We start from the raw sequence: 26,395 nt of genomic DNA, 5'->3' as shown, positions 1-26,395 counted from the left end.
CTGTTGAGACCCTCTAGTAAATTCTTCATTTCAGTTATTGTACTTTCAGTTCCAGAACTACTTCTATTTGGTTATTTTTTTATATAATTTCTATTTATTGATTTCTCTCTTTTTTTTTTTTCTGAGCCACAACACGCAGCTTGCAGGATCTTAGTTCCCCGACCAGGGACTGAACCCGTGCCCCCTGCAGTGGAAGTGCGGAGTGCTAACCACTGGACCACTGGAGAATTCCCCAATTTTTCTCTATTTGATGAGACATTGTCATCATACTTTACTTCTTTACACACTTTTACTTCTTTAAGCATGGTTTCCTTTAGTTCTTTGACTATATTTACAATAAATGCTTTAAAGTCTTTTCCTATTAAGTCTTCTCAAAAGCAATCTCTGTTGCCTGTTTTGTTTTGTTTTTTCGTATATATGGGTCATACTCTTTTATTTCTTTCAGATCTTGTAATTTTTGTTGATAACTGGATACTTTAGATAACATATTGCAGCAACTCTGGATACTGAGACCCCTTTCCCCTTCCAGGGCTTGTTGTTATTGTTAACTTGTTTATTTGTTTAGTGACTTGGCTAGACTATTTAAGTACATTTCCCCCACAGTGTGCAGACTCTGATATTGCTCCTCAGAGGGTACAGCCTTGGGCAAGCACAGTCAGCCTGGGATGGATGACAGTGGTTTTAGCAGGGCTCTGTGTGACTGTCTCTCCCTGATCTCTCTGTTAAACTGTCTGTCCAGCTGTTCAGCTTCACAAATTGACAGATGACTGTTCTATTATTTTCAACAGTGCCCTGGGGCATAAATTGTTCCACAATCTGATCCAATTAAAGTCAGGCCTTTTTGGAGGTGTAGTCTTTGAGGCCAGTTTTCGAGGTTTGTTATGATCCCATGATGACTCTTCTTAGCTGTTTTTCCATGGTTCTCTCTGGCAAATTTCTAGTTGGACTAGTTTAGTTTACTGCTTTCATGGAGCTACCAGCCTCCTCTTGATTATCACTAAAGTAACACTGTTTTTGAAACCATCCTTACTTTTGAGCTTCCAAATACTTGGTACCAAAATGAGTCAGTTTCCGTGGGAAGAGCTTCAGAGCTCTCTATATTATTACAGCCTGCCTTGCCCCCCAGGCCAAACCTCTGCACCACTGCAACGGACATGAGGGCAAGCATCGTGGCCCACTTCTCTCCAAGTGACATCCTCACTTTACAAGAAGAGTCCTAGGCAAGGGAGGAGCTTCTGGTCTTCTCAGCTTGCCTCTAGTAGCAGGGTACCACCACCCTATGAGCAGGCTGGGCAAGAGTTATCAGGGCCCTAGTGTTCTCAGCCTGCCACGGTGGAACACAGTCTCCACCCTACAAGTAGGGGCGGGGTGAAGGAAGACAGCCCCGTAACTCTCAGCCACTTTTACCTGGAATTGAGCTTCTGCAACACAAGCTGGTGCTGGGGAGCTGGTGTGGAGGTAATAGGAAAAATGAGTGGGCTGGTCCTCCTAGGAAGACAGTGCGGCCCTATTCTGGGAACTGAGGGCAGAGGTAAAAGCTAGGTTAAATTGATGTAAAATCCAATTTACAAAATATTTTTAGGAAAAAAAATATGTTTTTGGATAGAATTTGAGAACTAAAGAGTAACTAGAATTGTTTTATACAAGAGAAATGCTCAAGTCATTTAATGAATGATGATTTGCATTTATACAAGGATCACTTGTATGTGTTAGGTTTTTCTAAAGAGTTTTGGATGCAGGCAAAGTTTGCATAAGAAAGCAAAGGTATTCCCATAGTTACCTCAGCTACATTACACTTACGTCAGCCAGACTTTTCTATATATAACATATGTTATATATTAAAATATACAAATATAAACAGCATTTCAAATCCAAGGAACACATTCTGATTCAAAGAAGTGTGGATTACTGAAGCCCTACTCTATGAAATTACACATATGGTAAATTCAAAATACAGATAAGGATCCTTAACGACACATGTATCTCGCTTATGAAGTCATAGCCTACCTTAGCTTTGTCTGACGTCCGTTTTCCACCAAAGCCTCCAGAGCCAACAACAAAGATGGAGAACTGATTATAACATATAAGTTCCTCCCCAGAATAAGAGTAGACTGAAAAGTAAATGAAAGAAAAAAAGAAAAGAGGTTATTACCAAAAGACATAACTAGTTACCCAATATATGATCAACAATCCTTTGAAAAGTTTCAGAAACAAAATTCAATTACTAAAAGCTTTGCAATTTAAAGACACCCAAGTTTGGGATACAGAGCACTCATTTTAATCACTCACTACCAGTCTCTGGAAGGCAGAGAGAAGAGGATCTTGACAAATCCTTTCTTGACTATGAAACAGCAGTTCATCTCACCTCTTCTTAAAGTTCCCCAACTGCCTTTCATATTTCAATTCTCTCCTTCTCAAACCTTTCAAACAATTCCACTAACGCACATGAAATGCAGACTAACGCACATGAAAAGATGCTCATCATCGCTAATTATTAGAGGAATGCAAATCAAAACTACAATGAGGTACCACCTCATACTGGTCAGAATGACCATCATTAAAAAGTCTACAAATAACAAATGCTGGAGAGGATGTGGAGAAAAGGGAACTCTCCTACACTGTTGGTAGGAATGTAAATCGGTACAGCCACTATGGAGGTTCCTCAAAAAACTAAAAATAGAATTGCCATATGATCCAGCAATCCCACTCCTAGGCATATATCCAGACAAAACTATAATTCAAAAAGATGCATGCACCCCTATGTTCATAGCAACACTATTTACAATAGCCAAGACATGGAAACAACCTAAAAGTCCATCAACAGATGAATGGATAAAGAAGATGTGATACACACACACACGCACACACACACAGACACACACACAGACACACACACACACAGACACACACACAGACACACACACACACACACACACTGGAATATTACTCAGCCATAAAAAAGACTGAAATAATGCCATTTGCAGCAACACAGATGCACCTAGAGATTATCATACCAAGAGAAGTCAGAAAGAGAAAAATACCATATATCACTTATATGTGGAATCTAAAATATGACACAAATGAACATATCTACAAAACAGGAATAGACTCAGAGATATAGAGAACAGACTTATGGTTGCCTAGGGGAAAGGAAGGTGGTGGAGGGATGGATTGGGAGTTTGGGATTAGCAGATGGAAACTATTATATATAGGATGGATAAACAACAAGGTCCTACTGTATTGCACATGGAACTATATTCAATATCCTGTGATAAGCCATAATGGAAAAGAATATGAAAAAGAATGTATATATGTATAACTAAATCACTTTGCTGTACAGCAGAATTTAACACAACATTGTAAATCCACTAAAATTCAATAAAATTTAAAAATTAAAATAAAATACAGATAACCACACTCCCAAATTTTCAAACATTCTGCTGAAGTCCTCAATACAGCCTGGAATGTAAAAGAAGAAATAAGTGAGAATGAAGGTATAAGCTTCAGGAGGGCAGGATCATGGCTTTTTTGCTCACCATCATATTCCCAGCAATTAGAACAGTAACTGGGACAGAAAAGGCACCTAATAAATAGGTATTAAATTAATTAGTAAATCAATAAACAAATGATGTGTTTGAGCAAGTTAGTGAATAAGTAAGCAAGTAATGAATGAAAGACAGCTGTCCCTCTTTCTACTGACTACTTTCCTGGTGACAGTTTGAGTATCACCTAAATCACCAGCACTATAAAACTAGGAATATGATTTTGAATTGTATAATAAGGAAAACTATAATTATAACAAAAAATAATGGAAGTCATGGTGATTTGTATTTAAAATAAGACTTTTACCCTTATTACACAGAAAATTGGATATCTAATTCCATCTGTATTTTATCTACAAATTCTAATACATTATTATCCATTACCAAGCTATAGCTAAATAAATGGAGTAGATCAAGAAAGAAGAGTAAAAATTAAAGCTAAGGTTACTGCAGAACTTTTTTGTGGTAGACGTTTGGTAGAATGGTGAGAAGACTAAAAGAAAACTGGGTGAGTTGCAGCCAAATGTTAGCCAATATTTGAAATGGTTAGAAAATACAAAAATCTTAAAAAAGAAAGAAGAGGGATAAGGAGGAAGAGGGAAAGAGAGAGAACAGACACATGTTCTACGTGTCTATGATGAAATACATAGTTTACTTTGTAAACTATGAGTTAACAAAAACAATGTAGTAGAAAAATATTTAAGAGCATTAAAAATGTTCTCAATATATTATTAAGTAAAAATAAGGCAAGTTCCAAAACAACATATTCAGTATAACCTCCTGTATATTTAGAACAAAAATGATAAAGCCTATATTCCAAATACCAGACAATATTAAACTTTCCACTGCTATTTCCAAAATTTTTTATAATGCTTATCTATTTCTATTGTTCTTAAACTTTAAAACAAATAAATTCTAAGCAATGTATCTTTAGCTTATGTTTAAATACTAGTATTTCAACATTCATTAAACTACTATAATCTTTTTTTCCACTGCAAATAAAATGTGGCTATGGTGTTTAAACCACATTATAAGTTCAATAGGTTTGAATGTGCAAGGTTAAGAACCTAACTACAATTTATAAGAATGATTCAGGGGTCAAATATGTTCCAAGTTCCAAAGAGCTAACATAGAAAAGAGTATCTACAACATAGCCTAATTATCAACTGAGGGCAGTCTATGTATTCATTCCTGCCAAAAACATAATCTAGGAAGCATAATTCTCCTCTATGCTTGCTATACCAGCCACATTTCTCACCTCTGTGCTTTGGTTATGTTGTTACAAATCCCCTGAAATGTCCCACTCTCTGGACCACCCCCTCCTCCCTTATTTTCTAAAAAAGCTTGTGAATTTTTAGAACACTAATCTTGCTTTCTCACAATTGGAAGATAAATAGAAACTTATTCATCAACTTCTGTGATAAAGTATTGTATTACAAAGTCTATGAATCTAACAATATTATTATAAGAACTAGAAATGAGTTACCATCCATAAGAATTATTAAACCGGATCCTTTATCCAGGACATCAGCAACAACTGCTTCACATTTTACTTTTCCTAAAATGGGAAGTAAAATAATAAATAAATAGTAAATAAATAAATAAGGAGACTGCTTTAAAGACGGTAAGTTATATGAGGACATGAGAGAAATTAACATAACTTCCACTGTAAGTTCAGCAAAACTAAAAAATCATGATTTAGAATAATTTTCAATATAATGTTGAATCATAAACATTAAAAGCAATCAGAATACCTGAATCACCAAATTTGAAACATCAATAATTCTGATAAATTAGGTTGTAAAAAGTAACAATTTTCAATCATTCAATGAACACTTGTTAAGCATACAGCCAACACCATCTACCCCATTCCTTCTCAAATCTCTACTCTGCAGGCTTCAATTAGACAGTGTTTCTTTCTAACTACTCTGTTCTTTTAGGGACTGTTCCATTATTTAACTGGTAATGTTAAATCTTGATGGATTAACAATTGTTTGGGAGTGAACCCATAATCTTTTTCTCCAAGCTGTTTTTCTCTTTTGTTCCCTATACGAATGAATGGTACTATCCACCCAACTGCCAAGCCAGAAACTTCAGCATGACCCCTGCCTCATAAAATAGTGTCTAAGTATGTGGCAAGACTTGAGTATGCAGAGACTGGGAGAAGCTAGATTATATGAAAAGTTTCTGATTTCATCCTGAAGTCTATGAACAGCCATCTGGGGTTTTTAATAGAGAAGTGACAAATACACTTGCATTTTGGAAATAATATTCTGGCTACAGTGAGAAGAGCAGACCTGAAGGGAGCAAGAATGGAGGCAGAGAGAACACTTAGAAAGTGAGAGATGACGGTGGTCGAAGTGAGGTGGACAGAAACAGGATTCTAAATGTATTGAAGGGAGAGAATCAAAGAATTTGGTACCTGCCTGGGTGTGAAAGATGGTAAAAGAAACGCTAAGGATAACTAGATTGCTGTCACTTTCACCTCCTAAATCTCTCTCTGCTTCTCCCACTTCTCTCCATCTCTCCACCACCACCTTAGCCTAAGCTACCATCATTTCATTTGAACTACCACAACAGACTAATAACGAGGTACCTGCATGTCCACTCTGACCAACTTTAAAACCTGCTCTCCTATTATGTCTGAAGTTATTTTTTCCCAAAGTCAACCTGATTACCAACCTGATTATGCCAAATCCTTCTATTTTAAGTTCTAATGGTATCATGTATGTTTCATCTGTAATGTTTAGCACATATAGTTGCAAGTGTACATTTATTTGTGTGGCTTTTTGATTATTGACTGCCCTCCCCACCAACTAGGTTATATGCTCCATGAGGGCAGAGTCCAGATTTGCTTCCATTCTCCATTTATTCACAACCCTAGCAGAAAGCCTAGAAGTTAGGAAGTAATCAATAAATAATTGTCAAATTGCTGATGATCTCTTCAGGTGATCAACTCCACATCCAATGAAACACCAAGCCCACTCCCTACATATCGCTATAATTTCTCCACTTATATCCATCCTCATGCCCACAATCCTATTCAATCAACCACGGTCTCTAACCTAGATTATTACAACAGTCTCTTACAAAATCTCCTTCTCTCTATCTCATTCCCTTAGAATCCAAGCATTACAAACATGAGCCAGAGTTGATGCTTTCTAAAATCCACGTTTGATCATATAATTCTCTCCTTTCAGTCCTTCGGTGGTTATCTATTGTCTTTAAAATAAAAGCCAAACTTCTTCACCTGACCACACACTGCACACTGCCTCAGATAAAAAAGGGCTGCGTGAAAACTTAGGCTGTAACACTAAACGGAAGACTCAAACTGAGATGGTGGAGCAGGAGAACACGGAACTCACCTCCCCCCCGACAAACACATCAAAAATACATCTACACGTGGAACAATTCTCCCTGAAAATTAAGTGGAGACTACCAGAAAGACCTGTACAACCAAGACTGTAAGAAAGACCCACAGGTAACTGGGTAGAAAGGGAAGAAAAGCGAGCGGGTCAGGACCTGTGCCCCTGAGAGGGGACTCAGAGGAAAAAGGAGATTACACAGGAAGAGACCTTCCCTGGGGAGTGAGCACTTCAAGCCACATATTGGGCACCCCAGCCCTGGTGTCCAACAGAGGGAACACGAGTCCCCTTGGCTGGCTGGAGGGCCAGTGGGATTAACAGGAGGGCTGTGGGAAGCCTGGACTCCAGGAGCATGTGAACACTTACGTGCTCCCGACGCAGGGCAGAGAGGGCAGACTGAAACCACTTGGGTAGCTGACTGGTTGCCTACAACTGCCCTGGTCCCCAGCCTGAGCTAAGAGAACACGCCAGCACCATGTTGCAGCTTCACTCTCTGGGCTGCCGTGATTGAGGAAAAGGCTCAGCCATGAGACCCTGAGGAGGTTCAAACCCTAAGTGGCCACTGAGTGGCGAGGGGGCAGCCATTACTGGTGACTGCACTGGGGCTCCAGATCTCTGATGGTGGCCATGCCAAACAAAATCCATGCTCCGACCCTTACTGACTACCCACCCCAGCCCCTCTCGCTCCACCACTGCTCCCCTCTAGGGTAAGGGTGCCAGTGCTGGGAAGGGGGGAAAGCACACACTTAAAGGAAACTTAGCCAGCTCAGACCCGACCCTCAGGGCTTCTGCTCCAGCAACTTGGGACCTGCCCCCGCACCAAATAGTGGGGTAACAGCCACTAAGCAGAGGGGAAGCTCTACCTAACATCTAGCTTGGCCCTACTCCTCCATCTCCAGCCCCACCCCCTACCAGGATGACAGCTGCCAGCACACCTTGAGAAAAGACATAAATTGTGCTCACATCAAATCCAGCTCTCCCGTCAATGCCACTGGGAACACGCAGACTGTATAGGGACACGCCCACAAAAGAACGCCCCTTCAAGACCACCATAGGTAACTATTTCACCAAATTTCAATAGATAAGCAAAATGAAAAGACAGAGGAATCTGTTTCCACTGAAAGAGCAAGAGAAAACTCCTGAAAAAAACAACTAATGAAATAGAAATAAACAATTTACCAGATAAAGAATTCAAAGCATTAGTAATAAGAATGCTAACTGAATTAGAGAGAAGAATAGCTGAATACAGTGAGAGTTTTAACAAGGAACTAGAAAATTCTAAAAAGAACCAGTCAGAACTGAAGAATACAACAACTGAAAAGAAAAACACACTAAAAGGAATTAACAGCACACTAGGTGATACAGAAGAACACATAAGTGATCTGGAATATAGAAAATGGAAATCACCCAATCAGAACAGCAGAAAGCAAAAAGATGAGAACATTTTAAGGGATCTTTGGGGTAACATCATGCATACCAACATTCCATTATAGGGGTCCCAGAAGGAGAAGAAAGGGAAAAGGGGGTCAAAATATATTTAATGAAATTATGGCTGAAAATTTCCCAAGTCTGAAGAAGAAAACAGATATCCAGGTACAGGAAACACAGAGGGTCCCAAACAAGATGAATCCAAACAGACCCGCACCAAGACATAGCATAATAAAAATGGCAAAACTGAAAGAGAGAATTCTAGAGGCAGCAAAAGAAAAACAAAGAGCATATACAAGGGAATGCCCATAAGGCTATCAGCTGATTGTTCTGCAGAAACTTTGCAGGCCAGAAGGGAGTGGCATGGTATATTTAAAGGCTGAAAGGGAAAACCCTACAACTTAGGATACTCTATCCAGCAAGATTATCCTTCAGAACTGAAGGGGAGATAAAGAACTTCTTGGATAAGCATCAATACTAAACCAACCCTAAAACAAATGTTAAAGGGTCTTCTCTAACTGGAAAAGAAAAAGCTATAACAAGAATTAAGTATCTATAGAAAAGGAAAAATCCCATTAGTAAAGGCAAATATATAGGGAAGGCTGAGGCTCAACCACTTAAATAAGCTAGTACAAAGATTAAAAAACAAAAAATTGTAAAATCAAGTATAACTACAATAATCAGTAAAGGGATAAACACGAAGATGTAAATATGACATCAAAAACACAGATGGGGGAAGCGAGTAAAAAAATATAGAGCTTTTAAAATGTGTTTGAACTTAAGGGACTACCTGGTTTAAAACAAATAAATAGAGCCATAGATCAACATCTATGAGCCCCATGGTAACCACAAATCAAAAATCTACAACAGATACCCAAAAACAAAAGAGAAAGGAACATAAGCAAAAGAAAAGCATGAAACCACAAAGGAAAAAACTAAAAGAAGAAGAAAAAAACAGGGAAGAACTACAAAAACAACCAGAAACAAGTAACACTAACACTGAAACAGAACTATTCAGCATTAAGCAATACGAATTTTTTTAATTAAAATCTCAAAAAAAATTAAAGTACAATTCTAGCTATTTGCTGACCTCTACCATTATATAATGTGAAATGAAAAAGACTTTTTTTTATTTTACCACCTTACATGGTCAGTATATAATTAATATTCTGACATCAGAGTAGCAACATAAATATATCGAAGTAAAGTGAAAAAATAATGAGAAGATTTACTGAACAAGTAAGATATTATTGAGAAAAATAAATTGATTATTAAGACAGCCTTGGTTTTACTTACTCTAAAAGAAAATAGAAAAAAGTTAATTATAAGACATTGTATCTTTTAACATTGTTTGCTTTATGAAAATCAGTACCAACACAAATACCTGAGAAAAGAATGAAGAATCATATTCATGGGAATCATAACTGATTATACACAATCACTAAGTTTAGGACACAGACAGAAAATGCTCCTTTCAATTGCTGACCAGATGTTTAGTATTTTGAAGTTATTTCTTAAATAAGACTATTCAAATAGGACAAAGTTTAAGGGAACCAAAATAGGTACTAGTTAACATCAATCTACTCTAACGCCTGACATGCACATAAATAACTTAGTTTATTTAGGTTGCTCTATGCCAGTTTAACACATTGACACAGTTTGGAAGGTTAGTCAGAAAATAAAACGATCAAGAACTCACCTGCTCTGGGAAGTGGTTTATATAACTCCAGGTACTGTTCCCCATGAAGAACCTGCATTAGGGTAAGCAAAATTTTATTAGTAGACTTTCTTCTTCCACAGCTTCTTCTGTGGATACCGCTAATCACAAGTGGCATTTCACTGTCCACACGTTCATGTGACTACTTCCCCCAAATTATCTGTCTCAATTTGGCTCCCACTTCTTAATTATATGATTCAGAAATAAACAGTACCCCAATCTAAAGACTGTCAGCTCTCTAGAATAGAAGAGATACATTTGTGTTCTTTCTTGACATTCATAAATTTTTGTTGACTGATAACTGTGGATTATTTGCTAATGGAGACACTAAACTAGGCGTATTTCCAGTGTTCATCACTGTGCCTGGAACATAGCAGGTATCCAGTAAATATCTACTGAATAAAAATGAACAAATAGGTCAGTACTAGAAAAGTAATTTCAGGTCACACCTGCCACATACAAATGACACAACCAAAACATTAATATAAATCTTACAACCACATTCAAGTAAAAGCAATGTCAACATTTTCTTAGTGTAAGAGTAAATACTAAAGACTCTGTGCAACTTCATAGCCACTTAACCTCAATGTATCAAAGCAAGAATATAAAAATATATGTAGGAATACTATAGGACAGTAAAAACAAAACCTGACCCATATATCCGAATGACCACACTCAACTGCTATGGGACAGTTTAATTCCCAGTCTTCCTCAGAACCCAGAAGGGAAAAAGAAAAGGGGTGAGGGTAGTGATGGGAGGACAAATGAAGGACTGCCTCACTATCATACGACCTGGAAGCTCAAGGTTAGGAAGACTGGGATTCAAATCCCAAGACGGCTATCATTCCCAGGGACAGATTTTGAACACTATTCATGATTTCCAACTCCTTCCAACTCTGAGGAAGAATTCTGAAACATTTACTTTAATTGTTTGTACTGACATTACCCAAACAGAAGAACTGTATGCAACAAATACCATGGGAGAGTGACTAAAACAACAAACTGCCTGGCATCTATTTCTTGCGTCCTTCCCTACTTCATCGAATACTTTAATAAAATAACCGTAGATTCTCATAGATTCAGAGCAGCAATGAGCTAATCGATCCTCCAGTAAATGGGTTCTCCAATCAGTCAAAATCACAGAAATCAGTTCAAAAGTCTACGATTCAACAGTTATCAACTGGACTCATGGCCTGACCCTTACTTCAAGAAATAAAATAACCCCAAAGGCTTCTCACAATTGTTTGCTCCTTCTTGGAACAATTTATTCACTTTGCTTCTCAAATACCACATTCTCCTGATACGCCTCATACCTCACTGGCCACTCCTTCCCAGTCTCTCTTGCTAACTCCTTCTCATCTCTTCAAACTCTCACCAAACTCAGGCTTTTTTTCTCTACTTACATTCTCACACATTGGTGATTTCACCCAGTCTCATGTCTTTAAATCTCACTTAAATGCTACAAATCCCAGTAGGGCCTCCCCCGCAAACTCTAAACTCACACATTTAACTGCCCACTTTATATCTCCACTTGAATGTATAACAGGCATCTCAGATCTGTCCAAAACCAACTCCTGATCATCCCCACCTTAAAGTGATTGTATATATCTATTTTATTATACATAGTAATATGTCATATGTAACTACCATACATATTAAATACATTGTACATAATTATGAATATATGGGTATATATGCATATATATCATCCCAGTTAACCTGACCAAAAACCTTCATCCTTGACTCCTCTTTCTTTCCATGCATATCCAGACTAGTGCTGGAATTACCATAATAAAATCCAAACTGGTTTCCCTGCTTCCATGCTTGGCTCCCATAAATCTATTCTCCACAGAGGAGCAAAACTGAGCCTGTGAGTGAACACAGCCAGATCATACCACTCCTCAGTTCAAAGCACTACAAATGGCCTCCCATGTTAATCAGAGTATGAGTTGAAATGCTTATGATGACTACAAGGCCCTCTTCTCCTACCGCTGCCCCCTTGCTCATTCTATAGCTGTATCAACCAAAAGCAAGGTAAGTATGCACCTGCCTCGGGGCCCTTTACACCTACCTGTTCTCTCTGTTTCAAATATTCTTCTCTCTTGCTCCTTCATCACTATCGTCAGGTAAGGATTATCATACCCATTTTATAGATAAGGAAACTGAAGCTTAGAGAAGTTATTAACCCTTGGTCAAATAGCATGTAATGGCAGAGAGAGAATTAATAACATTATGCCAGGGTTACGGACTGTACATAATTACTGTTGCCTTCTTTTCGCTTGCCTTTTCAACGAACTCTCTACCCTTTTTTCTTTTTAAGAAAAATTAAAAGACATGCTAAATCTTTATTCTTGAATCAACCACTATAAACTATTGTATTAAGACACCACACACACACACACACACACACACACACACACACACACACAGTATGTGACATTTACCAATCATATTTAAAGGAAGAGAAGAAGAGCAAAATAAAGGTTTCTTATTATGCATACCTTTGCCAAGTTGACTGAAAGCCCAGGAATCTCTGCTAATCCTCCACCCATTATAGATTTCTGAGCTAGAATAACTCCAAAGGTAGGCAAACAGGAGAAATCAGAACTCCCTTCATAAATAAACCTCAAATCTTTCGGCTCCTTGATTGATGCTCCCACTCCAAGGGCATACATAATAGTGTCCAGTTCCGTATAAGAAGAAGAAAATGGAGGAAATTTATGGCCAATAGCTCCAGCCTATGGAACAATTGTAGAAAATTATTTTTTCACTGATATTCTTGTCAAATCTTTAAATTTCTGACTTTTCAAAACTATTAACTGCTACATACTTAGCTTTGTGAATAGAATGTCATTTTAGTGAATCTGATAGGGTATCATAATTGTTTCACTATATTTTTTTAATAAAATCAATTGTATGGAAAAAGACTTCATTTACAAATAAGTACTTTTTTCTTGCCCACTTCTTGTTAACACATAGTATATCTCATTTTCAACTTTCCTGTCTCTGATGATGGAAAAGCCTATTAATACAGTGACTGTTAGCTACTCAAAATTACAAAAAATAAAAAAATTATTATAAACAGGGATAATGAATGGCTCTATAAGATCTATTTTATAAAAGTCAGTATAAACAGATGAGCAAAACACTGCTTAATGCTTGTAAATCAGACTCCCTCATAATGGTTTTGGTTATAATTAGATTTTACCGTAAGCTCCTACCTAGGACTGTCCTTTATCTAATTGGATATTGTATTTTTCTATTTAGTGATGACATGCCTAGCTAATTTGTGAAGCATATGTTAGGTTATAAAAGAATCATGTCCAGTTTTTGATCACTTTCATTCTAAAGCAAGAGTCAGCAAACAACAGCTGAGAATTAAAAATGGTTTTTACATTTTTTTAAGAGTGGTCTAAAAAAAGAAAAAGAAGATTATGTGTCAGAAACAGTACGTGGTCCATAAAGCCTAAAATATTTACCATCTGGCCCTTTACCAAAAAAGTTTGCCAACCCCTACTCTAAAGTAAAATCACATTTATAAACTGATCATATTCTCAGGGTTACAATTAGATTGTTTATTTCATCACTATGTCTCCCCTGAGTCACAAAACACCATAACTGAATGTGTCAAATGACTTATTTCTTATTATTTATGCACTATAATTTTTTTTTTAAAAAAGACGTACTGGAGATAGGTAATCAGCAAACTTCACAAGAGCTATAACCACAGCTCTACTAGAATTTCTGACACAATGGGAGACTTTTTACTTTGCAGCCATGTTGAAATATTTCCAAAATACAATCTATCAATGCTTTTCCTTAAAAGAAATGACTCAAAAGAGGCACTAAGTTAAATATCCTTTTCTAAAGAGTTAGAAAGTGACTGAAGGACGATTTTCAAAAATGCTCCAAAAAACAAAAAAGACACTTGTTTATTACACTGAAGAAGAGGAAGTAAAAGTTACATTTAATATTTTAGCCTTATGTTCATTCAAATTTTATAAACATTCAGTACATGTTCTATAAAGTTTTATGGTCACTCACCTTTCCTACTTAACAATAAATTAATAGCTTGGAAAAGTATTTTTTGCATAAAAGAAAAGGAAAGAAAAGAAAAAAGTCTCCAGAGAAGGCAAAGCGTTAGGCTTTCTCTTCCACTTACAAATCCTGATGTAGCTGTTGATGTCACACTACTGGTATGATTTGCCGAAACTCCTCCATCTGAATCTATTTTATTTAGAGCTTCAATTACACTGCCAATTGATTCTAAAAAAAGGAATAAATAACAATAATAATGCTTTTTCCATCAACAGATGAATGGATAAAGATGTGGTGAATGTTACTCAGCCATAAAAAAAGAAAGAAAGAATGCCATTTGCAGTGACATGGATGGACCTAGAGATTGTCATACTGAGTGAAGTTAAGTCAGAAGGAGAAAGACAAATATCTATGATATCACTTATATGTGGAATCTAAAAAAATGGTACAAATGAACTTATTTACATAACAGAAAGAGAGTTATAGATGTAGAAAACAAACTTATGGTTACCAAGTGGGGAGGGAGACAGGGAGGGATAAATTGAGAGACTGGGATTGACATATACATACTACTATATATAAAATAGATAACTAATAAGAACCTACTGTATAGCACAGGGAACTCTACTCAATACTCTATAATGACTCTACTCAATACTCTATAATGGGAAAAGAATCTAAAAATCAGTGGATATATGTATACGTATAACTGATTCACTTTGCTATACAGCAGGAACTAACACAACATTGTAAATCAACTATACTCCAATAAAAATTAATTTAAAAAAAATCAGTCCCACTATGGAGTGGGAAGAGCAATTTGCATATGTGAAATATCTAGCCAGTTATTTTACAGTGCTATTTAAATAGTGACCTACAGGACAAACGTCCAGATTTTTCCTATATAGTTGAACTATATTTCATTTGTACTGAAAAAAAATTTAAATCATGAATGATTCAAGTCAATCAACTTCAGGATAAATAAGGATGAACGAATTGAATTTTCTCTTTAGGATCACTGGAATTTAAATAAGACAGAGTGCTTTGGTAAACCTATTACATAAAGATCATAAAAGCATCATCTTTCAAATATCCTAAAGAGCTAATATTCCCCTGGTGGAATCCAAATAAATGTAAGCTATTTCCAAAAAAAAAAAAAAAAAAGCTTTTGTTACAGACGTGACTAAGAAAAGCTACAATGCTTTAGACAATCATTCCTATATCATCCAGCAAGCCTGCTGCAGAACCTTCACTGGCATTCATGAACTGACTGCGTGATGTCAGGCTATTGCAGGAAAAAATCGTGAAAGACTCTGAATAGACCAAAGATAACTGGGTGTTTCCAACATACTCTCCCCACATTATGATTCCAAAGAGGCTCTAAGCTTGCAAAGTCTTTGAGTGACTTGATCCGACTGTAAAGTCGGATCCTTGTGCACAGATGTGCAATTTCCATCTGGTGGAGGGACAACTAATTTTCCTTCTCTCCCCACCATCACCCCTCCTCCAGGATGCAACAATGTCAAGATTACCCCCCAGGTCTCTGTACAGGTAACTGCTCAGAAAACATTACTAAAAATTCTTCCAGAGAAAACCACCGTTATGACCAGTGACTACGGACAGAATTCAGAAGCTGCTATTCTGGGGTCTAAAAGGTTAATAAAGGAGATTCACAGAGTATCCACATATGTCATAAGGTTCCAAAAGCTCTGGGACCTTTCTAACAAACCTTAGATATATGGGCCTCCTTCTAAACTCAGACAAAAACTATAACTAAACTACAGAATGTGAGATGACCAGGGCTCTCTTCCATTCCTGGTGACACTAGATAGGTTTCTTGCCTACCAATCCTCCTCTTACCATCCCATTTAGGCTGCTGCCTAGATAGGAGGCTATTTAACTGAAGTAACCTCGGTACAGGCTGGCGGTACTGCACTCAAAGACAGACCACCTGAGTTAACTCTTGGCTCAAACACTAAGAAAGCTTGGGCCACTTACTCAGCTTTTCTGGGATTTAGTTCCATCATCTGTAAAATGAAAATGATGAAATGGGTGCTCGGAAAGTCGTGATTCTACAGAAAGTGTAAGATTTTTTTTCTAACTGTACTTCAAATACTAGGGTTATCTTTTCATTTGTAACTATATAATTCATCATTAGCTTTTTCTTTATATTAGTCTAATACTTTTAAGGCAATAAAATGGAATTCTGACCTCAGAGAAGAGTTTTTAAGATCCTTTTCCTAATTTTCATTGATAGGTGACTGCTATTCGTAGACTAAATTTACCTCATATATCAAAAAAAAAGAATACAGAAAATGCTACCGCTAATGACATAACAATCATGTTATCCTCTGATTGAGAAAAGTATAATGAAAATTTCAGTGAGTGTACCAGCAGACAAGAAAGTAACATTGGGATTAAAAAAAAAAAAAAGAACAGTCATTTTTCAGATATATTCTTCTATCAAACATTAAATATAATACTAGGAAGGGAAAAAACAAGATTTTTCTGTAAAATAATCCTGATTCATGATCCTTCCCAGAAAGGTCCTTTAAATTTCATATACTATATACATATGTGAGTTATACTAGAAAAAATAATGTGACTTTTATTGGCCGTCTCTTCCTGTGGCATATCATAGATGATTCAATAATTCAAGGTAACAAGCATTTACTAAATCCTTTCTATGAGTTCAGCACTATGCTAGCACCAAATACAAAAGGACATACAAGATATATTCTCTGCCTCCAAAGGAACTTATTATGCAGTTAAGAAACCACACACTTATGAAACAAAAGCAGTGGAAAGCAGTCATGATTAGACGCTCAAGTGGTAAGAGTTCAGCTAAGAAAGAGCTGAAGCCCAGAATATGAAGCCCAGAATATCTGGGGAGGTTTTGTTGAACATCTGGGGCTTGAGTTTTTCTAAAGAAGCACCGAGATTAGCAGAGGTGATAAAAGGAATAAGAGGCATCTTAGAAAGGCAGAGAAACAGTAGCAAAGACAAAGTGCTAAAACAAAGCAAAATCTATTCACTAGAGAGAAAAGATCTAAGCCTAAATAATATAAGACTTAAATAAACTTTTGGGGAAATAAAGAAAAATCAGGTCAGATAAGGAGCATGTGATTAGATAAGGCAAGACTTTGAAACCAACCACCAGATGGGGAATAGATGCATTGAGCACAAATGGGTAAACACCTCCTTACGTCCCCTCAATCACACATATACCAAAAAATCAGGATCATAAGAAAACTGAAAAACTGACAGTGGGAGTAACATACATACTTTAAATTGGAGAGTTCTAATACCTACTGGAGCAGAAAATGTGCTCTTGATGATCTGAGCATCTAAGTTATCACAATTAAGAAGACAATTCCATAAGAGAAGAGAATGCTTTGTTGCCTCTGATTACCCAACCAGGACTAAACTGACTTGGGACTCTTTACCTTGAATTCTCTGAGGCTTGGTGGCATTATCAAAGTCACAGATCTTCGTCCAGTTAGCCTTCACCACCTCAGGAGTCATTGGCTGAGTCCTCTGTCTTACAATGGCTCCAAGGGTCCGCTCCCATCGTACTGGTTATAGAAATAAAACCAAGATACTGAACACACAGTTTAAGAGGGAGACAGAAAGTAGAATTCATGAGTCCCCTGAATTTTTTTTTTAACATCAAGAAAAATGGAATTTGGAAAAAAGATTCTAACTTCTAAAGATTTTTACTACAAATTTAAAAAAAAATAACCCATTAGGATGTCAAATTTCTTTTTCTAATATTTGAAGCTGAAGGGAAAACCTCTCCCTCCTCTGACTATGCCAGATACTACTAAAGGTAGGATGAAATGCTAAATCAGAAAGTTAAATTATATATAATCACACCAAAAGACTGTCTTCATCACCACAGATCACTTAGATAATACAGTTCAAGGTAACAGAACAGAATAGAGCTCTGTTGAATAGCAAACTGAAAACTAGTGGTGATAACAGGTCAAAGACTCCAGATAATCAAATTAATATATCACACAACCCCACATAATTCTCCCTTTTCCTCCCTTTGCTCTTCCTCCTTTTCCATGGGAAGTCAACTAGATTGCCCACCCAGATTCACAAAAATCATCATTGCTGCATAAGTTCCATAAAGATAATTTTTAACATTTTAAAAGCCTGAGGAATAAATAGAACCTTATTTAAACAGAATGGTCAGACTTTGATGATTACTAAATTGAAGGTTTGTCCTGGGAAATGACAGAAGCTTCTAGAGATTTCCTATTGATAAAGTCCCATATACAGCTTTTATTGCAACAACTGATCTTCCTTCCTTAAAAGATGTCATAAGACACTTAAAAATGTTTGAATAAGTTACTTCATAACTTAGAGAATAGTCATTAATAATACACTACAATATGTTGTAACAATGTCATCCAGTAATGGCAGCCTTTTAAATAATTCAATTAATTTTGATACCAGCATCCAACTGAAAACTTGAATTGGGATATTGGAATGTTCACAATTTTTTTTAAACACCATACAGTAATTATCCAATTTGGAGCTCACAAGGTTTAAGAACTGGGGGAAGAGAGGATTTAAGCCAGATGAATTTACTAGTGGGCTGAAGGAGAATAATTTCTATAGATCAGCTGCAATTTCTCTTCTAGAAAGCTGTCCAGTGTGATTCCCCACTGTCTCCTTCTGATGTCTCATGCTCCAAGGAAGAAAAGAATCACTGAGAGAACTGGAGAACTTGCCTAGGACAGAGCTCTTCCCATCTTGAAAAAACGCCCTCCCTCCCACTCACTACTCTGCTGAACAGGCATGTGGGGTGTCGGAGACATGGGAATACAAACATCAATATAAAGAGAGACTGTGCTGTCTGAAGAAACAGCCAGTTCTGAATAGGACAGGACAAATATTGAATAAGCACTGCTAATAGGAAAAAAATTGAAAAGATCCTTGAAAATACCACAGGCCTGCAGGGCAATTTCCATGTTTTAGAAGACCTGTTGCTATAACAATGTTTGAGTTTGATTATGCGTGCACTAAATCCAATGGTTCGGCATTTGACAAGGTCTTTACCCAGCTCTACCTGGATATGCAGTTTTAAAGATATGGAAATAATGTATGGCAAACCAAAAACCAAAAGAGACTTACATTTTCCAATCCATCCTGCTCCGACCTACAAAAAGAGGAGGAAGAAGTTATACCATCTAACGTGAAATTACTAATAAAATTTTTATGAAATTAACAAAACAGGCAGCTATCTTTTTACAAGTATCAGAATGCTAGATGACAATGGATGAAAATAATGCAGCTCTACAAAAGTCTGTTGGCCCACATGACTTTGCACTATTCATGTTATCAGAGCAGAAAAATAAAGCAACACAATATAGCAGAAATGCATGTAGTAGAAAAGCATGACTTTGCACAGAAACCAAACTGGTGTGATACTAGTTCTTCTACAGACTAGCTGTCTGATCCTGGTTAAATAATTTGACTTCCCTAAACTCAAGATTCCCCTTATGTAAAATCAGGATAATAATACACTCTTCATGAAGTAACCATGAAGGTTAAACAATATAAATACCAAATTTGCCCAGCACATCACTTGAAATACATGTCCTTCTGGAAAGACTTAATGAATAAAAAAAATAAAAAGCAAAGAAAAATAAAGCCAGGATTTGACTTAATGAACTACATATACTCATTTTAATGAAACACCTTTATATAGAAATAAGGCAAATGACCAAATACATTAATCACCGTACAGAAAGATGATATTTTTTCTAGAAGCCATTCAAGGAAATTCTCAGAAGAAAATATCTGATGTAAGAAAATCTGTTTGTCATATCTTCAAACACCACAACTACAGTGTTCCACATGCATATAACGGAAGAAACTGTACCAGCAGACAGCACACTTCTCAGTGGCTCTAATCACTCATTCCTTTACGTATATTAACAGGACAATCGGCCTTGATGCTGTCAGAGTAGTTAAAATGGCAGTGGTACTGATAACAGGCAAGAAAAATATCATCTTTTACCATACTTGGGGAGTGAAGCAACAAGCTGCAAACTCCTCACAGGTGCTAGAAACAACAGCTCCAGTCGATCCAAAAAATCTCTATCTGCCACTCTAGATATCTATCAAAACTCGGCAAACAAAGTGTCAATTTACATTCAAGGTTTAAGTCAGGATATTACACACCTCTCTTACTGTATTTTGTACTCAATCTCACACAGCAAATGTCCCTTACTAAAAATGTTCACAATATAGTAAAATAAAAGAACAACATACAAAACTTCATCTACAGCATTATCCTAGTTATCTGTGTATGTTTAGGTGTGTGTGTAAACTGTATACCTAAAAAAAAAAAGCCTATTCGTGTAAAATGCACATCTAATGAAAGACTGGAAAAGAATATCCACAAAAATATTAATAGGAGTTATCTCTCGATAGTGGTAATGTGGGTGATTTTTATTTTCCTCTATATACTCCCCTATATATTTGAAGTTTTCTACAAAAGCATATATTATTTTTGTTCACAGAATTAATAACAAACAGAAATGTAAAAGACAAAGAATTTTTTAAAAATTCCTTAATGAGATAAAAAGACAGGCAGACCAAATTTTGAGCTCCACATGGCTTGATATTATTAAATTTCTCTTCTGTAAATCTAGAGTTGTAAAGTTCTTTCCACCTCTAATTTTCCACAATTCACAATCAACGACTGTGATTAAGAAAGCAGAGGCACCTATCTCTGCATAGACATGTGTAGACTGTTTTTCATTTACTAAACAGCTTTTTATTCAAATAAATCAGGCTAATATATATCATTCACTTAAAACTGAGCCAGGTAATTTTGCTAACAAGAAATATCTTTGGATGTCATGTATTCCACATGCAACGGGTTTATTATTATACTACCACAGAGAATCAGATAAAGGGGGATGGTCTAAAATATAACAGTTCATCCTAGAAAAGAAAAAAGAGATCAAACTCAAATGAGGACTAAAAAATATATAAATCAGCATAAGGAGATCTAAAGGGACTTTGATTATAGAGTGAAAACTGAACCTCATTGGATGGTAGGATTATGTGTGGTTTTTATTTTTATAGCAAACATGCAAAGCTTTGCAACAGGGAAACATAGCAAAGTTTATTTTTAAAGTTAATACAAATAATAAGTTGTGTTTACTGATCTATCATACCCAGACTGAATTCCTGCTATACTGATATAATAGTTAAAATTGAGGGGTGACTGCTCTGTACGCTAAGAGTTTAAAAATATGATCTCCAGTTCTCACAACAAAACCCCAAGAAAACGAAAACTCAGGGAGGTTAATTTGTACAATATTCCAGCGAGCCAGCAATTACCAGAGCAAGAAATCAAAACCTGGCCTGGCTGACTTTAAACCATCACCTCTGTCCTTTCACTTAACTTACTACTCAGCATCTCTAACCAAATGAGACTTTCTGTATCTGACTAAACACATCAAACCAGTCAGTCACATTTTCATTTGACAAGAATATCAGAAATGAAGAACTAGGGAAGAACAATTTACAAAGTTGCTGTTACTTTCTCAAAAAAGGACATTAGTCATACTTGTTCCTTAATTATAACATATACATAATATTAAAAAATATACAAGTGATACCAACTGAGGCAGATTTTTACAAATGTGAACAATTGGAAAATACTAATTTTTGAATCATTTTTTTATATTTAATTACACAAATATTGCTTTGGGAGAAAGTGCAAAGGTGCAGAATACCTCAAACAAGCCACCATTTTCCTCACAACTCTCATGGCAAAGCCAAAGGACCAGGGGTGCCACGTAATCTGGCTTCAGAGCTTCCAGAAGATCTGAAATAAATAGCCAAAAAAAAAAAAAAAACTATCAACAAGAATATATACATATTCAATCAATCATTTTACTTTCTGAAAATTCCTCACTTATAAAATTATAGGTTCAGAGACTTTTTAAATAAACAAGAAAAAAATTAGATATACATAATTAATTAGTATTAACATCCAAGGCTTTTAGAAGAATCTTTTCATCCCAATGGAGACATTCAGGCTTCTAACATAGAAGCCATCAGATATACCTTTCCAAGATGGGTAACATACTGTTTAGAAGACAAGTTAAAGCTGCCTTGGCAAAGACTGGTGAGCAAAGGCATACATAGCATAATGAACTTAGGTACCATTCATTCCCAAAACTATTTTGCTCTCCCAGAAGCTAGAACACTGCAAAACAGCCTTGACAACTGTAATGACAGTAAGATGATGTAAAATAGACCTTGCAACCATTACTGATGAGTCACAAAGTGTAAGAAATATTTTCCTGTTATATACCTTCTGTGAGCAACTTAACAGAGCAGAAAGGTACTACACAAGGAGCATGAACACCTAGATTTTACTGCTGGTCCTGCCATGTAGGCAATTTAGGGCATTGAGCACAGCACTCAACTCTCTTGGACGTGTGTCTGTATCTGTTAGATGGTAATTAAAATGCGTTACCTGCCTATTCTACTAAGTTGCTGCAAGGCTCAAATGAGACAAGATTTGTAAATACATCTTATAATCTTTAAAGAATCAAATAAATGTAAATTCTAACTGTGAAGGGACAAAATATAGTTTTATATTTTAAAGTGACAAAGATGACATTTACAGTCCCTGTAAATTAAAGAGCAGCTCTAAAAACCCTTCACTTTACAGTATTCCTGACCCCAGAAACTGTGAGATAATATATACTTGTTGTTTTAATCCACAAAATTTGAAGTAATTTATTACACAACAGTAAATAACTAATACAGCTTGGGAAGTTAGTTCATGAGTATTCATCCTAAGATTATGTTTCATTTCATGTAAGAAACATGTAAGTCACATATATGATTTTCCATTTTTCAAATATATTTCAAAGGGGGAAAAGAAATTGCAAATGTCTCCACACATTACTCTTAACACCTGGTTCTTTAACAAATAATTCCTTTGACAGCCTGTAAGTTAATATTTCAGAGGAAAAGAGGAAAAATGCTGAGGCAAAATAAATTTTCAGCTTTTTCTAAACTATAAAAAAGTAATAAATACCAAAATTTAAAATAACAGAAATTCAGAATCTGAAGGGCTTTTAAAAATGATCTGTAACAACTCTCTTCTTTTACAGAAGAGAAAGCGGGTCCAGAAAGATTAAATTATTTGTCTAAAGTACATCTTATTCTCCAAACATCTTTCACTAGGGTTTGGTGGGCATAAAAGATACTACATTAAACAGTGACTTAACATCTCTAGAGGTCAAAATTAATGGAAGCTACATTCTCAAAGGAAAGCAAATTTAAAAGCTAAAGTTTTGTTTGTTTGTTTGTTTGTTTTGCAATACGCGGGCCTCTCACTGTTGTGGCCTCTCCCGTTGCGGAGCACAGGCTCCGGACGCGCAGGCTCAGCGGCCATGGCTCACGGGCCCAGCTGCTCCGCGGCATGTGGGATCCTCCCAGACCGGGGCACGAACCCACGTCCCCTGCATCAGCAGGCGGACTCTCAACCACTGCGCCACCAGGGAAGCCCTAAAAGCTAAAGTTTTCAATATTTCCTTGAAAACTTGTTGCTTCCCCAAGAAAGTCTACAGCCCATGGCAAAAAGTGACTTAGGTAGGAGTCTAGCACAGAAATGATAAGCATAAAGTTCTAAATAGTGGTTGTCTCTTGGCATGAAGCAGAGGAATAGAATAGAAGGTATAAAGTTAGATGCAAGTAATGTTCCAATTCTTGGGTTGCACAGTGAGTTCATGACTATGCATTACTTTTTTTTTTTTTTTTTTTTTTTTTGCGGTACACGGGCCTCTCACTGCTGTGGCCTCTCCCGTTGCGGAGCACAGGCTCTGGATGCACAGGCTCAGCGGCCATGGCTCACGGGCCCAGCCGCTCCGCGGCATGTGGGATCCTCCCGGACCAGGGCACAAACCCGCGTCCCCTGCATCAGCAGGCAGACTCTCAACCACTGCGCCGCCAGGGAAGCCCCTATGCATTACATTTTGATGCTTTACTTCTTGCCAGTAACCTACACTGTTGTGCATATATATGTAGTATTATACTTAAATAATCCAGTTCTTTAACAAGAATTCCTTCAATAAGATATGAGAGTATAAAGAGTTTTTAAAATAAGGGACTTTTTTAAATGGCCCTGTTGACAAAAGAAAAGGAAAAAAAATTAGATCTCAGGTACAAATAGCTCTTCTACACTAAAGCAAACTGGTTAGGCACAGCTCTTAGGAAAAGCTAACAAGTGCATACTTGTTTGGTATTACAAATTCCAAGTTCTAAAATGAACGTTAGCTCAAACGTGGAAAGTAAAATGGTACTGTGAAAAAGCATTTGTATGCCATGAAGCAGCTAATTCTAAAGTAATTTCACCCATCAACTGTTTTGTACTGTTTCACAGAAACTACTTTTAAAGTATTATAGATATTTTCTTTTTAGAAATATGTTAAAACCAGGAGTATCAAAAACCATACACAGTTTTTCACCAGTCAAGTATTCTATTTATTATATAACTAAATAAATAAGCACTGGCTCTCAATCATACATTTAAATAAATTAAAGTTCAATTAAAGTTAAAACTTTGTATTTCATGTTTTCAAAGAACAAAGTTGGAAGACTCACATTACCTGATTTCAAGACTTACTGTAAAACTATAGTAATTAAAACATCATGGTATTGGTAAAAGGACAGGCCCATAGATCAATACAACAGAACAGACAATCCAGAAATAGACCCACACATACATACATGGTCAATTGATTTTCCACAAAAGTGCAAAGGCAATCCAAATCAAGAATGAGGAATAGTCTTCAGGACAAATGAACTCGCAGTTTCTTCCACAAATAATTGGCACTTTTTTAAAAAGGAGAATGAGCTATTATATGTTAAATAAAACTTAAGAGATACAGTAACAAAACGACTGTGAACCTTGTTTAGATCACTGTGGAATAAACTAACTCTAAAAAGATATGTTTTAGATAATGAGGAAGTTTTCACATAAATTTGGTATTAGACAATGTTAATGAATTATTTTATTTGGTGTGATATTGACATTGTGGTTACAATGTCCATATCTGTTAGAGACACATTTCCAAGTATTTATTAGGTGAGATGCAACATCTAAGATTTGCTTTGAAATGTTACAGAGAAAAAGGGAGAGGGTAATAAAATAAATAAATCAATAAAACAAAATCATTTTGAAATATGCCCAGAGCATTCTGTTCTCCTTAACAAAGGCCTATCCTCAAGGGAAGCTACCAGAGCCTTATCTGACTTAAGGGAAGAATAATTAGACTAGTGGAACCCCTCTAGCCTTCCTGTCTCAAATAAGGGGAGAAAAAGAAAAAAGGCTAAAAAACTCTACTGAAGGTGAGAGTCCATAGACTTTGACCTGCTAAAAAACATGGGGATTTAATCATAAGATTATAGAACACTTCCCCTCGCCATAATTTACAGCCACTTCAACAGGGCTCCAGTATAACAACAGTGGATTACAACTGAGAGAGCTGCAAACACAGAGTACCTAGGGAAACCCAAAGACAACAGGGGACACAAAAACAATGACAAAGAGGAAAATGTAGCCTCTGACACCAACAGCTACAGCAACCAATAAATGCAATCTAACTCCTAGCTAGATAAACATGAAACCTCATAATAAAGCTCTGAATACCACACTTTCTACTACCCCAATACATCATGTTCTGTTTTCAACAAAAATTTCAAGGCATGCTAAAAGGCAAGAAAAGTACAGGCTGAAGAGACAAAGCAAGCCTCAGAATCAGCTTGAAATATAGCAGAGATTTTGGAATTATCAAACTAGGAATTTAAAGTAACTGTGATTAACATGCTAAGGGCTCTAATGGAGAAAAGTGGACAACTTATAAGAACAGATGACTACTGTAATCAGACAGAAGTAAATGCTAAAAAAAATCAAAAGGAAATGCTCAAAAACAAAAACAGGGCTTCCCTGGTGGAGCAGTGGTGGGGAGTCCGCCTGCCGATGCAGGGGACACAGGTTCATGCCCCGGTCCGGGAAGATCCCACGTGCCGTGGAGTGGCTGGGCCCGTGAGCCATGGCTGCTGGGCCTGTGTGTCCAGAGCCTGTGCTCCGCAGCGGGAGAGGCCGCAACAGTGAGAGGCCCGCGTACCGCAGGAAAAAAAAAAAAAAATATATATATATATATATATAAAAAACTTCGAAATGAAAAAAGAAAAATCAGTAAGCTTGATTTGAATATATGTCAATAGAAACTTCCCAAACTGAAATGAAATGC

General features: G+C 36.6%; 1 protein-coding gene across 2 annotated transcripts in view; it reads right to left on the bottom strand.

Annotated features, from left to right (window-relative positions):
- The window catches only part of HSD17B4 (hydroxysteroid 17-beta dehydrogenase 4), a 91,641-nt gene that overhangs the window by 41,182 nt on the left and 24,064 nt on the right, over nt 1–26,395 (bottom strand). For both annotated transcript variants that reach the window (XR_009539554.1, XM_060143470.1), the window contains exons 9-16: nt 21,857–21,948; nt 19,236–19,260; nt 17,537–17,665; nt 14,215–14,318; nt 12,554–12,790; nt 10,035–10,086; nt 5,029–5,100; nt 2,008–2,111 (exon numbers count right to left, since the gene is read on the bottom strand). Coding sequence is in view for 1 of the 2 variants with exons in the window: in XM_060143470.1 (XP_059999453.1) it covers nt 2,008–2,111; nt 5,029–5,100; nt 10,035–10,086; nt 12,554–12,790; nt 14,215–14,318; nt 17,537–17,665; nt 19,236–19,260; nt 21,857–21,948 (815 nt within the window). In the remaining variant the exon portion in view is untranslated. The remainder of the gene's footprint in view (nt 1–2,007; nt 2,112–5,028; nt 5,101–10,034; nt 10,087–12,553; nt 12,791–14,214; nt 14,319–17,536; nt 17,666–19,235; nt 19,261–21,856; nt 21,949–26,395) is intronic.

The sequence above is a fragment of the Lagenorhynchus albirostris genome, chromosome 3 (genome assembly GCF_949774975.1).
Source record: "Lagenorhynchus albirostris chromosome 3, mLagAlb1.1, whole genome shotgun sequence".
Lineage (NCBI taxonomy): Eukaryota > Metazoa > Chordata > Mammalia > Artiodactyla > Delphinidae > Lagenorhynchus > Lagenorhynchus albirostris.
This window is presented reverse-complemented; position numbering and strand designations above follow the sequence as displayed.